The sequence below is a fragment of the Oryctolagus cuniculus genome, chromosome 1, assembly GCF_964237555.1.
Source record: "Oryctolagus cuniculus chromosome 1, mOryCun1.1, whole genome shotgun sequence".
In the NCBI taxonomy this organism is placed as follows: domain Eukaryota; kingdom Metazoa; phylum Chordata; class Mammalia; order Lagomorpha; family Leporidae; genus Oryctolagus; species Oryctolagus cuniculus.
This window is the reverse complement of record NC_091432.1, coordinates 108883990-108899048: the sequence shown is the minus strand read 5'-3', so window position 1 is coordinate 108899048 and position 15059 is coordinate 108883990. Positions and strand designations below refer to the sequence as shown.

General features: G+C 39.2%; 2 protein-coding genes across 8 annotated transcripts in view; both read left to right on the top strand.

Annotated features, from left to right (window-relative positions):
• The window catches only part of BUD13 (BUD13 homolog), a 243226-nt gene that overhangs the window by 50400 nt on the left and 177767 nt on the right, over positions 1 to 15059 (top strand). The gene's annotated exons all lie outside the window — the stretch shown is intronic.
• SIK3 (SIK family kinase 3) overlaps positions 1 to 15059 on the top strand; it is a 243756-nt gene that overhangs the window by 133506 nt on the left and 95191 nt on the right. For all 7 annotated transcript variants that reach the window (XM_070078639.1, XM_008260949.4, XM_051849002.2 and 4 more), the window contains exon 3: positions 1877 to 1940. In XM_070078639.1, the coding sequence (XP_069934740.1) occupies positions 1877 to 1940 (64 nt within the window). The remainder of the gene's footprint in view (positions 1 to 1876; positions 1941 to 15059) is intronic.

Sequence of the window (15059 nt, the reverse complement as noted above, 5' to 3'; positions counted from 1 at the left end):
TTCTTCTCTGGCATCAGCTTCTCACATAATGAAATGAATGAGGTCAGCAGGAACAGATTTGTTGAAATTTATCATATTAAATGTTGAACAATACCTACCCCAGAAGCAAACTTGTGAAAGCTTCCTGGTGTTGCCTTGAGACCTAGATCTGTGAGTTTGCAGGTGCCTAATCTTGGCTTCTTTCCTGTCTTTGTAGACTGAATAAACTTCTTGACCTCCCCTTGAATAATAAATTGTGTTTAAATAATTGTAGGACTTAGGCTGACCTTTCTCAAGAGATTAATTTCTAGATATGAACCTTATAACTGAATTCCGCAAATTTACAATCTTACCCAAGGCTTCATTAGCCTGAAATAATCTTCATACTTTCAGCCTTGGCTTTGAACAATGCCTTCTTTTAAACTTTAATTTTGCTTTCTGGCAACTGGTATTGTAAGTGAGAGATTCTGAACTGCCTAAGTGAATAGCTGGCAAATTGTCTTCATATGGTATCAAGGTGGTTTTCAGGTCAGTCTCCTCGGATTTATAAGGTGACAAATACAGATAACTGTACAGGAAACAGTTTCTGAACTCCTGAAAAGTTTTAATAATAAAAAAGAACATTTGCAGTTAATAAAAGGCCTTGAAGTGCAAAGGAGAATACCATTATGACATTATTTTTCTTTCTTTTTTTAAAAAGATTTATTTTATTTATTTGAAAGACAGAGTTACAGAGAGAGGTAAAGACAGAGAGGTCTTCTATCTGCTGGTCAACCCCCCAGATGGCCGCAATGGCCGGAGCTGCACCGATCTAAAGCCAGGAGCTTCTTCCGGGTCTCCCACGTGGGTGCAGGGACCCAAGGAGTTGGGACATCTTCTACTGCTTTCCCAGGCCACAGCAAAGAGCTGGATTGGAAGTGGAGCAGCCAGGACTCGAACTGGTGCCCATATGGGATGCCGGCGCTGCAGGCCAGGATTTTAACCCACTGAGCTACAGCGCCAGCCTATAATAGATTATTGATAGTGTTCCTTTGATGAGTGAGAGGGAGGAAACTGGAAAGAGGAAAAAATGCTCTTTTGTTTATATACTAGGCATTTAAAATAATTATAATGAATATATATACCTTTATGTTATTAATTTAAAATTTATTCATTAGAGAGAAAGAGGGAGCACTCTCATTTAACTGGTTGATTACCCAAATGCCCAGAACAGCCAGGGCTGGGCCAGAGCTGAAGGAGAGTGCTGGGAATTCAATCCAGGTGTTTCATGTAGGTGGCAAGAGCCTATTTACTTGATCCTTCACTGCTTCCTTCCAGGGTCCAGATAAGCAGGAAGCTAGAGTCAGGTGCCAAGACAGAATCCAAATGAGTAATTTATGTTACTTAAAGGATTGAATATTTTAAATTATTGTTCCCCTTTATTGAATAAAACTGCAAAGGGTAGGAAAGTTGTCATTTGCATTTAAAAAGAAAGCCATTTATGGTTTCTGTGCCATTCTTAAGTGAGTCCCATTATTTTCCCTGTTTTCATTGAGTGTTTTGGGGGTGTTTTTGAACTTCAAGTTATTGATGTTGAATGTGAACTTTTTCTGGTTGTTGGCGCCTATGCTTCTCAGTTTTATACAGCCTAGCAGATTGCAGAGACCTCCTGGAACAACAAAAAAGATTATATCCTTCAATTAGTAAATGTTTTACACTTTCAAGAACTTGGGAGAATATATATCTTCTCCCTTTTTTCTTAACATTATATCCGTTCCACCTAAAATATTTTATATTTCCTTTGAGTAATAGTGATTATTAATATTTCAATGACAAAAGAGGAATCATTCGTTTCTCTTCCTATGATATCAACCTGTCATTTGTGTCACTGTCTGTCACTTTCCTGCCTTTGTACCAGGTTATGGAGACAGAACGGATGATTTATCTGGTGACAGAATATGCTAGTGGAGGGGAAATATTTGGTAAGTACATTTACTGCATTCTTTAAACAGCTATTGAGCACAGTATGGCAAACCTAAAATAGCTGTTCTGTGCCTTTGTCACTTGAACAGCTGTCACTTGATGCTGTCCTTCCGTCTGTCATTTTCTACCAACAAAATAATTTAGTTTTTTTGACTCACCTAATAAAATCCCTGTAACTTCTTTATTTCCTAAGCCAAGGTGTTTTCTTTGTTTCAGCTGGATGTTGACAGTTCAAATTAAAGTTCTCCAAAAACAAACATTCCTTCTGAACACGTTCTTTCCCATTGCTGAGTTCTAACTGAGGTTACCAAGTGTGACAGGACCCCCACAAGTGTGCAGGCTCTGCTGTGTGAGCAAGCAGTCTCACCCTAGTACATTCCTTACACTTGTTTAAATATAACTTATAACTCTATTCCTTGCCATGTGTTCATAGCTCTCTTTGATGATTCTTGTAATTTTCAGATTTTGCCTTCAGCAGCTATTTTTTCTCTTAAATTTATTTACCATTAACACAATATCATAATCAGTACAGTTTGTTACTGGCAAATCTGATTTTTTAGGTCCTAAAACCTGGCAGTATTTTTTGTTTTGGTAATAGTGATAAATGGAGCCTAGCAGCGGTACAAGGTAAACTTTTAAAATCTGAATTGACATGTGTCTCCCCTCACTGCACCTTTTTAGCAACTGACTTGTTTGCCAGAGCAGGTTTCTTTTTATATATTTTAGATTTATCTAATTTCTTCATTTTTTGATTTTCTAGAAAATAATTTGATCATTTAATCATTTAAAATATATTTAAAAGTATGCAATCACTTACAAAATAGAACTTCCAGTTGGACATTTGTGGCTACCTGGGGTGTGTGTGTGTGAAATCTTCCCTTGCAATCTAATGGTTTTTGTGTCTTAAAAACCTGCATAATAAGTGCTAGTTGTTTTTAAAGAAAGTTTCCTTTTTCTTAATTTTATCTTTAATTGGCTTTATGTATGTCCTTTTATGCTAAAACTATAGCAATGAAATGATATTGCTAATCAGAATATAGTATTGGAGAAGATACTTTATTTCAAAGAAATTAAAGCATTAAAAGAATTAAAGAATAGTATTGTCTGTCAAGAGGATATACTAGGCTTTTACTATGTATAATTATATGCCTCCTGTGCCTTGGAAATGCTGACTCGTTTAAGACAAAGAAATTTGGTAAAATAAAGACATGGAAATCAAAATATAACTTTGATCATGAGAGCTGAAACCATAAAATTCTGTAGAGGTAAGAACAGTAGTGCAGATGCTGTGATTAATTTTTGGAGATCATTGAAGTCTTACCCGTGGTTATGTGGGAGTCTGTAAACCAGAAAATAAAAGCATGATAAACAGTATTTGGAGAGAGAGAGAAATAACAGTTATGTTTTTTGGGGAGTACACTGTGGTCTGACATGCTATGTATGTCTTACAAAACTGCCTTCGTTCAGGCCATCTATGTACACAAAAGCCAACAGACAAACTTCATTTTCTGGATACCTTTTACAAGTTTTATTCTATAACTAAAGCAAAACATCTCTCAAATCCTTGAGCTACTTACTATCTTATCTCATGGAAAGACATTTATTTGTGGAGAAGCAATGGTAATCTTGGGAGAAAAGAGATCATGTCATCTAAATGTTCATAATAATCTAAGAACCAAGCACAGGATACATGAGATCTGCCTTGCTCTTTAGGAAAGCAGATTTTAAAAATAGAGGAAAGACAATCCTCTGGTCATGAACTCTTTTGAGGCAATGCAGTTCAAGCGGAAGCGGACAGGATGGAAATTTTGATAATGTTATTTTAAACATTCATATATATCAGGGCCAGTGAGGTAGCACAGCAGGCTAAGTCACTGTCTGCATTGCTGGCATCCCTTGTGCATGCTGGTTCAACTCCTGGCTGATCCACTTCGATCCAGCTCCCTGCTAATGGGCCTGGGAAAGCAGCAGTGATGGCTCGGGTACTTGAGCCCCTGCCACCCACATGGGAGACCTAAGTGGAGTTTCTGGCTCCCGGCTTCTGCCTTGCCATCCCTGATCATTGTAGCCACTTGGGGAGTGAACTAGTGGGTGGAAGGTCTGTCTCTCTGTCTCTCCCTCTCTGTAACTCTCCCTTTCAAATAAATACATATTTAAACAACATACACTTACATATTTGAAAACATGTAATTATGTATTACATGTTATGATACATATAACTATATTATTAGTATTATTTCAAAAGATTCAGATGAAAACAAAAGTAGTGTATTTCCTAAGAAATCATCATCGACTATACAAAGTAGAACTGTCTCATGAGGTCTCATTTTAAAAAGTATCTGTGTAAAAGATGAGAGGACAGGTTTAATGAAGAACATGAGCTTTGAAGGTAGTTAGAGCTACATTTGAATCAAATCTCTGCCATCTGCTGTTTTACCTGGAAAAAGTTAACTAAATGATTCTGTGTCTCAGTTACAACATCTGTAGAAGGTAAGATATGTAGTATTTGCCTCGTAGTTGTGAAGGTAACATGATACATATAAAACATAAATCACCTTCTGTCGTGGCTGTGTGAAGAGCTCTGCTGACCTGATTTCTAGTCCTAGTAGAACTGGTGAAAACAGAATAAACCAAATAGCCATTTACAGTCTCTGGAAGTGATACTAAGGCCAAGCAGCAGATGAAACTTTTATTCAAGAATGCCTGTGAAATTCAGTTAGAGTTCTTGGTGTTTGCATCAGTACTCCTCCCACTTTCTCCTTGCTGTTTCTGGGAGATGGGCGTTCCAGTCCAGACTACTTCGGCCAACAACATAGGGCTTCCTCCTCTCTACTTCCCTCTCCCAACACCGGGACAGATTCCTTTCTTCCCAGAAAGAGCAGGACATCAGCATTTCTCATCTCGTCCCCAGCTGCTTGTTGCTGAGGCTAAGTCCTAAGGGAATGTGTTGAGAAATGGTTGTTCCCTTCTGTCCAGTCCCGACCTGTGGGACTTGATTACAGCAGGCTGGTGTTACTGGGACCAGATTACTCTTGCCTGGGGCAATAACACAGTAGTGGTTCCACGCCTGGAGAGGCAAGCTGCAAGGACCTCCAAGCTGCTGTTCTCTCTCCTACTGCTCACTCAGACAAGCTTGCCATAGCCTCAACCCTAGCTCTGGAGACCTAACTCAGAGATTTACCTGGGGAGGAAAAACAGACCATAAAACACATAGTTTCTAATTCTTAACACAGGCCAAAATGGCAGTATGATAATTTCCTGGAGAGAACCAGGCAATAAAACATTGAGAAAGAGCTTTCCTGAGGTCAAAACAAAAGTAAGATACTGATCTCAGAAGCTATTCCTTCAAGAGAGCCAGAGTTTGATTGTATTATTTGTGAACCAGTTTATATCCCAGGTTATTGTTCAGAACATTAGAGCAATCAGCCAACATTTAGTGGAGTTAAACAGCTGGATATGGTCAGGAAAAGAGGATGAGTCCTGCCAGATTAATTGTGGGCATGCCAAAGCTATGTGTCCCAGAACTATAACAGAAGCTGAACACTGGGTGTATGGAGGGGATAAACTTCAATGAAAGAATGCAGCTAGTCAGGGAGCAAATTAATAAGCAAATGGGGTAGGGGGAACAGCAGAAAGGTATATCACTGCCTAGAGGTGCTATAGTATATTAACTAAAAATGCCCTGTTAACAGTATCAACAGCAAAAATCTTCAAGGCTTGTAAAGAAAAAAGAAAGGATGAACCATAAACTGGATAAAAATCAGGCAACTAGAATGGTGTATCAGAGAGACTAGATGTCAGATTTATCAGAAAAAAAAAAAAACTTTAAAGAGTTATCATAAACATGGTCACAAAAATAAGGGGCCTCACATTTAATGTAGTAAAGAAACATGAAATGATAATGTCAGGACTGGTGCTGTGGCGCAATAGGTTAATCTGTCTGCAGTGCTGGCATCCCTTATGGGCACCGGTTCAAATCCTGGCTGCTCCTCTTCTGTTCTGGCTCTCTGCTATTGCCTGGGAAAGCAGTGGAAGATGGCCCCAGCGCTTTGGCTCCTGCACCAATGTGGGAGACCCAGAAACAGCTCCTGGCTCCTGGCTACGGATTGACTCAGCTCCGACTATTGCGGCCATCTGGGGGGTGAACCAGCAGATGGAAGACCTTTCTCTCTGTCTCTTCCTCTCACTGTCTGTAACACTGCCTCTCAAATAAATAAATAAATGAATAAAATCTTTAAAAAAAAAAACAGTGGAAAAACAGAGTTAAAAAAATGATAATGTCACTTAGAGAATATCAGTAAGGAGAAATTATTAAAAGGAACCAAATGAAAACTAAAGAGTTGAAAAAAGTAGAATAACTGAAATAAAAAAAATTCATTAGGCTCAGGTATAGATTTGAGTGGCAGAAGAAAGAAAAGGCAAACTTGAAGATAAATCAACAGAGATTATGCAGATGAAGAACAGAAAGAGCAGGACATCAGCATCAGCATAAAAAAGAATGAAGAATAAAAAACAGAGCAGCAATGTGTGCATGATAGGAGAGGGAGAGAGAGAAGGAACAGGAAATAATGGTTGTAAACTTATCAAAAAACAATAATAACCTGGATTTTCAGGAAGTACACAAAATCCAAGTAGAATAAACACCGATCCATAGACACATTGTGGTGGGAATGGTGAAGTCAAAGATGGGAAGAATATTGAAAGCAATGTATCACTTAAAGGAAACCCCAGTAAGAACAAAAACTGACTTCTCAGCACAAACTGTGGACCATGGAAGGCAATGGAATAACGTTCAAAGTGCTTCAGCAAAAATGTGTTAACCAAACTCCTGTATCCCGAAAAACAGTCTTTCAAAGAAGAAAGCGAAATATCTTCAAGTAATTAAAATCAGAGACTATTTTTGCCGATAGATCCACTTTACAGTTAAAAGAAACACCAATGGAAATTCCTTAGGCTGAAAGCAAGTGACCAAACTTGTAATGCTTTTTTTAAAATTTTTTTTTAAAATTAATTAATTAATTTTTTAAAAACTTTTATTTAGTAAATATAATTTCCAAAGTACAGTTTATGGATTACAATGGCTTTTTCCCCCTATAACTTCCCTCCCACCTGTAATGCTTTTTTTTAAAAAAAGATTTTATTTATTTATTTGAGAGAGAGAGTTACAGAGAGTGAGAGGGAGAGACAGAGAGAAAGTTCTTCCATCCGCTGGTTCACTCCCCCAATAGCCGCAATGGCCAGAGCTGAGCCCTTCCAAAGCCAGGAGCTTCTTCTGATCTCCCTCGTGGGTGCAGGGGCCCAAGCACTTGAGCCATCCTCCACTGCTTTCTCAGGCCACAGCAGAGAGCTAGATCGGAAGAGGAGCAGCCGGGACTAGAACCAGTGCCTGTATAGGATGCTGGCACCATAGGCTGAGGATTAACCTACTGGGCCACAGTAATGGCTCCCAAATTTGTAATTCTAATCCATACAAATACAAAATGGGAGAACCAGCAAAGATAATTTTGTGATTATTAAAGAAGAGGTACATGTTTTGGTTCATTTCTTCTTTTATCCTATTTAAAAAGAAGAAATATTGGGGGCCGGGTGCTGTGGCACAGTGGGTTAATGCCCTGGCCTGAAGTGCCAGCATCCCATATGGGCGCTGGTTCTAGTCCCGGCTGCTCCTCTTCCAATCCTGCTCTCTGCTATGGCCTGGGAAAGCAGTAGAAGATGGCCCAACTCCTTGGGCCCCTGCACCCACATGGGAGACCCAGAAGAAGTTCCTGGCTCCTGGCTTTGGATAAGCACAGCTACAGCTGTTGCAGCCATCTGGGGAGTGAACTAGCGGATGGAAGACCTCTCTCTCTCTCTCTCTCTCCTTCTCTGTCTCTGCCTCTCTCTGTAACTCTGTCAAATAAATAAAATAAATCTTAAAAAAAAAAACAAAAGAAGAAATAATATACACATAATGCATTGTTAGGCCTATAATATAATATTTGTATCACATATCTGCCAATGACAGTACAAAAGAGACATGTAGGAGAAAAACTGCATTGGACTAAGAAAATTGTTACTGATGATAAAGTAATAACTATAACAATATATTGTTTTATAATAATTAATTTGATAGGTATAAAATATTACTACAAATGATGGCAAAAAAATAGAACAACTGAAGAGTGACATTTTTATACATAACTGGAATCAAGCTGGTATAAATTAGAAGCCTGTTTGGAGGCATTAGGTAAGGCTAGTGTTTTGAGAAACATAGCTTTCAAGAAAAGAATGGGAAAGATGGTAGTTTGAACAGGAAGTTGGTTGTCCAGAGAGAATTCTGAATGGGTATCTAAAGTTTCTTCATGTTTTGCGAGCAAGGCATTGACTGCCTGCCTGCCTGCCTGCCTTTCTCTCTCTCTTTCTCTCTCTCTCTCTCTCTCTTTCTTTCTTTCTTATTTTATTTATTTGAAAGAGAGAGAGAGAGGTATTCCATCCACTGGTTCACTCCCCAAATGGCCTCACTTGCCAGATCTAGGCTGATCTGAAGCTAGGGTCCAGGAGCTTCTTCCTGATCTCCTACATGGGTACAGGGGCCCAAGGACTTGGGCCATCTTCTACTGCTTTCCCAGGCCATAGTAGAGTGCCGGATCACACGTGGAGCAGCTGGTACATGAACCTGTGCCCAATCAGGCAGCGATTTTACCTGCTATGCCACAGTGCTGGCTCCAGACTATCTTAAAAAAAAAAAATGTTTCTAGCCTTGGAAAATTGAGATAGTGTTTCTCTCCAGAGCTCAAAGATAGGTTTGTTTATTACCCATTATAAAATATTTACGTTTCCAAAGTTTAGGTTTCCTCCCCTATAATGTTCTCTACTATGTGTATGTATTCCCTTTTCTTTTGTTCTATGGGAATTACGAATTGGGGAACTGAAGCAAATATGTTGCTGCCCATGCTGCTTGTTGTTTCCAAAGTAACAAAGACTATTGTCTCTGACCTGAGCAGAGAGGAGATCATGTTTTCTGCCAGCATCCATGAAACTGGCAGGTTAATTTTTTGAGTTTATAAGAAGGGTAAAATCTCAGAGCCTCTTGGTGCTTGACAAAGGGGTAAGGGAGAGTTTTGTTGTGTTTCAATTTGTTTACATATAAGACTTAGTTATAGGTTGAAATTGAAAATGCAGTAGTGAGAAAGATGAATTGGACAATAACTGATATGGAAAACATAATTTATACACCAAGATCCATAAGAAATGGAGGTAATTCAGCTATGAGGATAGTTGTAAGGAATTGGTCTTACAGAAGAAGGTAAAGGAAAAAGGTAGAAGGTAAAAAGATGCTTGTGGCTGCAGATAATTTTTTAGATAGAAGAATGTGAAGTACAGAATATCATGTCTTTGTCTAATTTTCCATTTGGAGTAGAATATGAGGTTGTTAGCTGAGAGAATAGGGACCTGGATCAGGGAGAAGAAGGGGAAATTAGTTCCTGGGAGGAATGAAAGCCATCGTGTGATCAGGAATAGGTAAAAGAGTAAAGTTCCTAGAGATAGGAAACTATGATTTTGTTTCATTATACAGGATTGAATGCCCTCAATAGTGCTAAACTACCTATAAGTAAGTGGGAAATTGGATTGATCCAGTGTTGGTGTTTACAAGACATGAAGAGAAGAGATAATGTGTTAAAGATATTGAAGCCACTAGTAATAATGGATCCCTGGGCTTAGGCTGGAAGGGGACAGGATACTCAAGTGAGATCAGGATGAATGGCCTTAATAACTTAAAAAGCTAGAGATCTAGATTAAGTTGAAAAAAAAAAAGTGTTTTGGGTTTATGAGTATAAAATATACCTCAATACAGCAACTACTGGCCACATCTTGCTATTGTGCATTCAAAATGTTACTAGTGAGAAACTGAGTTAAGAATTTAATTTACATTTACATTTAACGTCTGTGGCATTGTGTAAGTGTCTTAAGCCAGCTTCTAGAGTTAACCAACCAGAGTTAGAGAGTACGGACTCCAACAATCACCCGTATTCTGGCAGCAACCACAAGTTTGGGAAATCCCCAAAACCACCTTCTGGTTTAATAAGGTTTGAGAAAGACTCACTGAAAGCTAATATATTCACAGTTGTGGTTATTACAGGCAAAGCATACAGATTAAAATCAACCAAGAGACAAAATGCAGAGTCCAGGAGAATACTAGATGCAGAGCTTTGATTGTCCTCTAGCTATGGAGGCAAGCTGTGTTACTCACCTGGTATCAGTGTGGAACAATATGTAGAACACTGCTTATCAGGGGAGCTCAGGTAAGCCCCTGTGTTCAGCTTTTTTATTTTACATAGGCCTGATTGATTGATTGCCTTTATAATTGATCTCTTTGTCCAGGTCAACTGATATCGATGACCTGAATCCCCAACACTAAGATTGTTAATCTTTCTAATGTAGCCATTCTCTACCCTAAGACCTTTTGGGTGTGACAAGTCCCAACCTGAATCATATTGTTAGACTCTCTGACATGCAGCACATCCCAAGGTGTCCAAGCAGATACTCCTAGCACGCATGTATTCAAGGGACCCAGACATCATTTCCCAGAAGCCAACGAAGGCCAGACCTTCTCTTTGGGCAAGGCCTATTTCTTCAATATGGACAATGTTAAATATTTTTCTGTTAAACATGACTTTTTATTTTAGTAAGATTACATTTCACTTTGGCTATAGGTAATTTAGCATCTCAGTTGTGATATAGGTGTAAAACACACACTGGATTTAATGTATTAAAAATGAAGCAGGCAATATATATCATTGATAAATTTTATAAAGTTTTATTTGAGAATTACAGAGAGAGAGCTCCCAATCCATTGGTTCATCCTCCATATCCACTGGTTCATCATCAGAGCTTGCAATAACTCTGAATTGGGCTAGAAACTGAAGCTGGAAGCCAAGAATGAAATCTAGGTCTCCCACATGAGTGGCAAGAACTCAGTCATTTGACTATTGCTGCTGCCTCTCAGAGTCTGCATTAGTAGGAGGCTGGAATCAGAAGTCAGAGTCAGGCATAAAACCCAGGCATTCCAGTGTGAGACAAGCCAAACATGGAGTCCTCACGGCTAATGTTTATATTGATTACATGTTTAAATGAATTTTTAAAGTATTAGTTACACAAAATAAGTTACTAAAATTAATTTTTAATGAGCAGTTACTTTTAATGCAATAACTTAGAACGTCCTATACTATATAAATGGCCCTCATATTCCTATTTGACTGTGTATCTCTACAAAGTTATGATAAGAGATTAGAATGTCAGAGGTAACATAATGTCAAAGGCAAGTCCAAGATGTGGCCACAAGATAAGTTGCTGAACTTTGATGGAATTATATGTCACTGGAGAAAAGAGGGTTTTGAGGAACCATGATGCCTAGCTGTCAAATAAGTTATCTTCATAGATGCTGACATTGGCTAGGTAACTGGCAGAATCTAGGTGGAGCAATAGAAAGAATGTTCCTAGACTGCAGTTTGTAGCAAGTCTGCCTTGCAGTGTCTTAACATGTAGGACACACTCATTAAATTTATCTCATGTGTCACTGTAAGATAGAATCAGGTTAATCACGTTATTCTTTTTTTTTTTTTTTTTTTTTTTGACAGGCAGAGTGGACAGTTGGAGAGAGAGACAGAGAGAAAGGTCTTCCTTTGCCGTTGGATCACCCTCCAATGGCCGCCGCTGCAGCCGGCGCACCGCGCTGATCCGATGGCAGGAGCCAGGATCCAGGTGCTTTTCCTGGTCTCCCATGGGGTGCAGGGCCCAAGCACCTGGGCCATCCTCCACTGCACTCCCTGGCCATAGCAGAGAGCTGGCCTGGAAGAGGGGCAACCGGGACAGAATCCGGCGCCCCGACCGGGACTAGAACCCGGTGTGCCGGCGCCGCAAGGTGGAGGATTAGCCTATTGAGCCACGGCGCCGGCTTAATCATGTTATTCTATAACATGTTTTAATTAAGTGAGTTTTTGACACGGAAGGAAATCACATTTTTGTTTTCCAGAGGCCTTCCAGAGAAAGACATTGAAGATTATGAGTTCCAAGCAGTGTCATAGGCTTCAATAAATGGTTATGGAATGAACATTTATTACTTACTCAATTGCCTTATTGAGATACTTATTGCTTACTATATCATAAAAGGGGCAACCATGAGCATGTTGGCTTGTTTAATATTACAAACTGAATTCAGAAATTGGTTTGTTTTGTAAACTGCTAAACTTGTAATTTAAAGCTTCCACACTATGATTTCTTTAGATATATATCCTTATACTTCCTATTTGAGACCATGAAATCATAAATCCAGCACTTTATCAATTAAAATTTCCCACATGCCTGATTTGGCTGATCGTATCTTCATTGTGTCATTCAATGAAGACTTTTCAAGCTCACTGTTTCTTGTAAAAGTGGTAGTTATATTGAGGAATTCGGTTAAATGCAGGTTCAATTTTTAGGGTGAGAGGTAGGAACATTTCCACATTTTCCTATCTCTTCATGTTTATTTTTTCCACTTCTAATGATATTTAGGATGATTTGTAGGTTTCGGTATTGTTCACCTAATCCATCTGCCTTAGTCCATTTTCTGTTATTAATAATACAGTACCACAGACTAAGTTATAATGGAAAAAATTGTATTATGGCTCATGGTTCTGGTCCAAGTTTGAGGAACTGCATCCGATGATGTCCTTCTTTCTGGCAAACTCCAGGGTGGTACAAGGCATCCATCACTTGACAAGAGACAGGGAGTGGGTACGGGTGCTGTGATGTAGCGGGTAAAGCTGCCTACGGTGCTGGTATCCCACATGGGCACCTGTTTGAGCTCTGCCTGCTCCACTTCCAGTCCAGCTTCCTGCTAATGTGCCTGGGAAAACAGTGGAAGATGGTCCAAGTCCTTGGGCACCTGCACCCATGTGGGAGACCCGAAAGAAGCTCCTGGCTCCTGGCTTCAGATCAGTCCAACTTTGGACATTGGTGCCATTTGGAGAGTGAACCAGCAGATGGAAGATCTCTCTTTCTGTAACTCTGCCTTTCAAATAAATAAAATCTCTCTCTCTCTCTCTCTTTTTTTTTTTTTTTTTTAAAAAAAAAAAAAAAAAAAAGGAGATACAGAGAAAGAAAGACATGGAGTGTGTCTGTATGTGTCTCCTGGTCTCTCTCTTAGAAAGTCACTGGTATTCAGTCATGGGACTCCACCCTGATAATCTTATCCAGCCTTGAGTATCTTCCCAAAGGCCACAAGTTTAAGCATCCTGGTTGGGTTAAGTATATACCCTCTTTTTTTTTTTTTTTTTTTTTTTTTTTTTTTTTAATTTGACAGGTAGAGTTATAGACAGAGAGAGAGACAGAGAGAAAGGTCTTCCTTCTGTTGGTTTACTCCCCAAATGGCTGCTACGGCTGGCGCTGCACCAATCTGAAGCCAGGAGCCAGGTGCTTCTTCCTGGTTTCCCATGCGGGTGCAGGACCCAAGCACTTGGGTCATCCTCCACTGCCCTTCCGGGCCACAGCAGAGAGCTGGACTGGAAGAGGAGCAACCGGGACTAGAACCTGGCGCCCATATGGGATGCCAGCACCGCAGGTGGAGGATTAACCAAGTGAGCCATGGCGCTGGCCCAGTTTATACCTTCTTACTACCTCACAATGGAGATTAGACTGCCAATGAATTTTCAGGGGGACAAACCACATTCCTGAGGTAGCACCATCTCTTAAAAGTTTTCCATCAATCTTGGGCCTAATATTTTAGTTGTCTTTGTTATTTAGTTACCTTGATGTTTTATTTCATTAGAAGTTGCAAAATGGCAATTTTTTTCCTGCTTGTCTCATCCTTTATACATTTATTAGCTATAATTCTTCTGTAAGAAACTTTGTCTTATAGACTATTTAGAAACCATAGTAAAGGCAAGATAAATTCTTGATGTTTTACTCTTTGAATCAAATTTCAGAAAAATAAATTGAAACCTTAGCAATTTTTAATGGAGACCAATGAGGTAGATTTTATTTATTTGTTTTACAGTGTAATTATGAGTGTATACATTTCAGTGTATTGGTTGTGCTTTAATCTATGTTACTATTTTTTTTTTTTTAATTTATTCCATTTAGCCAGTGGGAGTCTTGACAAATTAATTCTATGGCCTTTCTTTGAGATCTCAATAGTCATTATATCTTCCTTGCTTTTAGACAAGATATCCCAGACTTATCTTTAATGTATTAGAACCCGACCTGGAATCTGACATTTTCCTTAGGAGCTCTGGTTTCTTCTACTTCAGAGTAGCAGTTAGAGACCAGGGTGTGATCATAGGGATGCCCATTAGGGATTCTTGGTTGTCTTTACTTACAGACCTTTTCAGTACATAGAGCTAGGAAATTCATGGTGTGTGTGTGTGTGTGTGTATATATATATATATAGAGAGAGAGAGAGAGAGAGAGAGAGAAAGAGTGAGAGAGAGAGTAAAACATAAGTTTATACTAATGTTTCAATTAAAATTAAATATTTAAAAATGTTTACCTTTTTAAAAAAATGATTTTATTTATTTATATTAGAGATAGAGTTACAGAGAGGGAGAGGCAGAAATAAAAGTTTTCCATCTGCGGGTTCACTCCCCAAATGGTCACAACAGCCGGAGCTGGGCTGATCTGAAGCCAGGAGCCAGGAGCTTCCTCTGGGTCTCCCATGCAGGTGCAGGAGCCCAAGGACTTGGGCCATCTTTGTCTGTTTTCCAAGACAACAAGCATAGAGTGGATTGGAAGAGGAGCAGCTGGGACATGAACTGGCGCCCATATGGGATGCCGGTGCCGCAGGCAGAGGCTTAGCCTACTATACTTAGTTAAGATCTTACGCTAGATAAAACTGCATAGAGACATGTACTTAGTCTCTTCTCTTTAGAAGGCTAGTTAGAGCTAAGATTGCAGCATTTTGACAGGAAATATTAGAAACAAAAGGTACCTCTGTTTTTATTTGGAGTCTGCAGATTATACCAGGAATCAGGACTAACCTCTGTTACAAATCACCCAACCAACCATTGCTAATACATTGGTGTAGCATGAGAAACACTTGCATTACATCAGAAAAGTCTGAGTAACATTCCTGAAAAGCTTTTTGGAATATGTAGAATCTT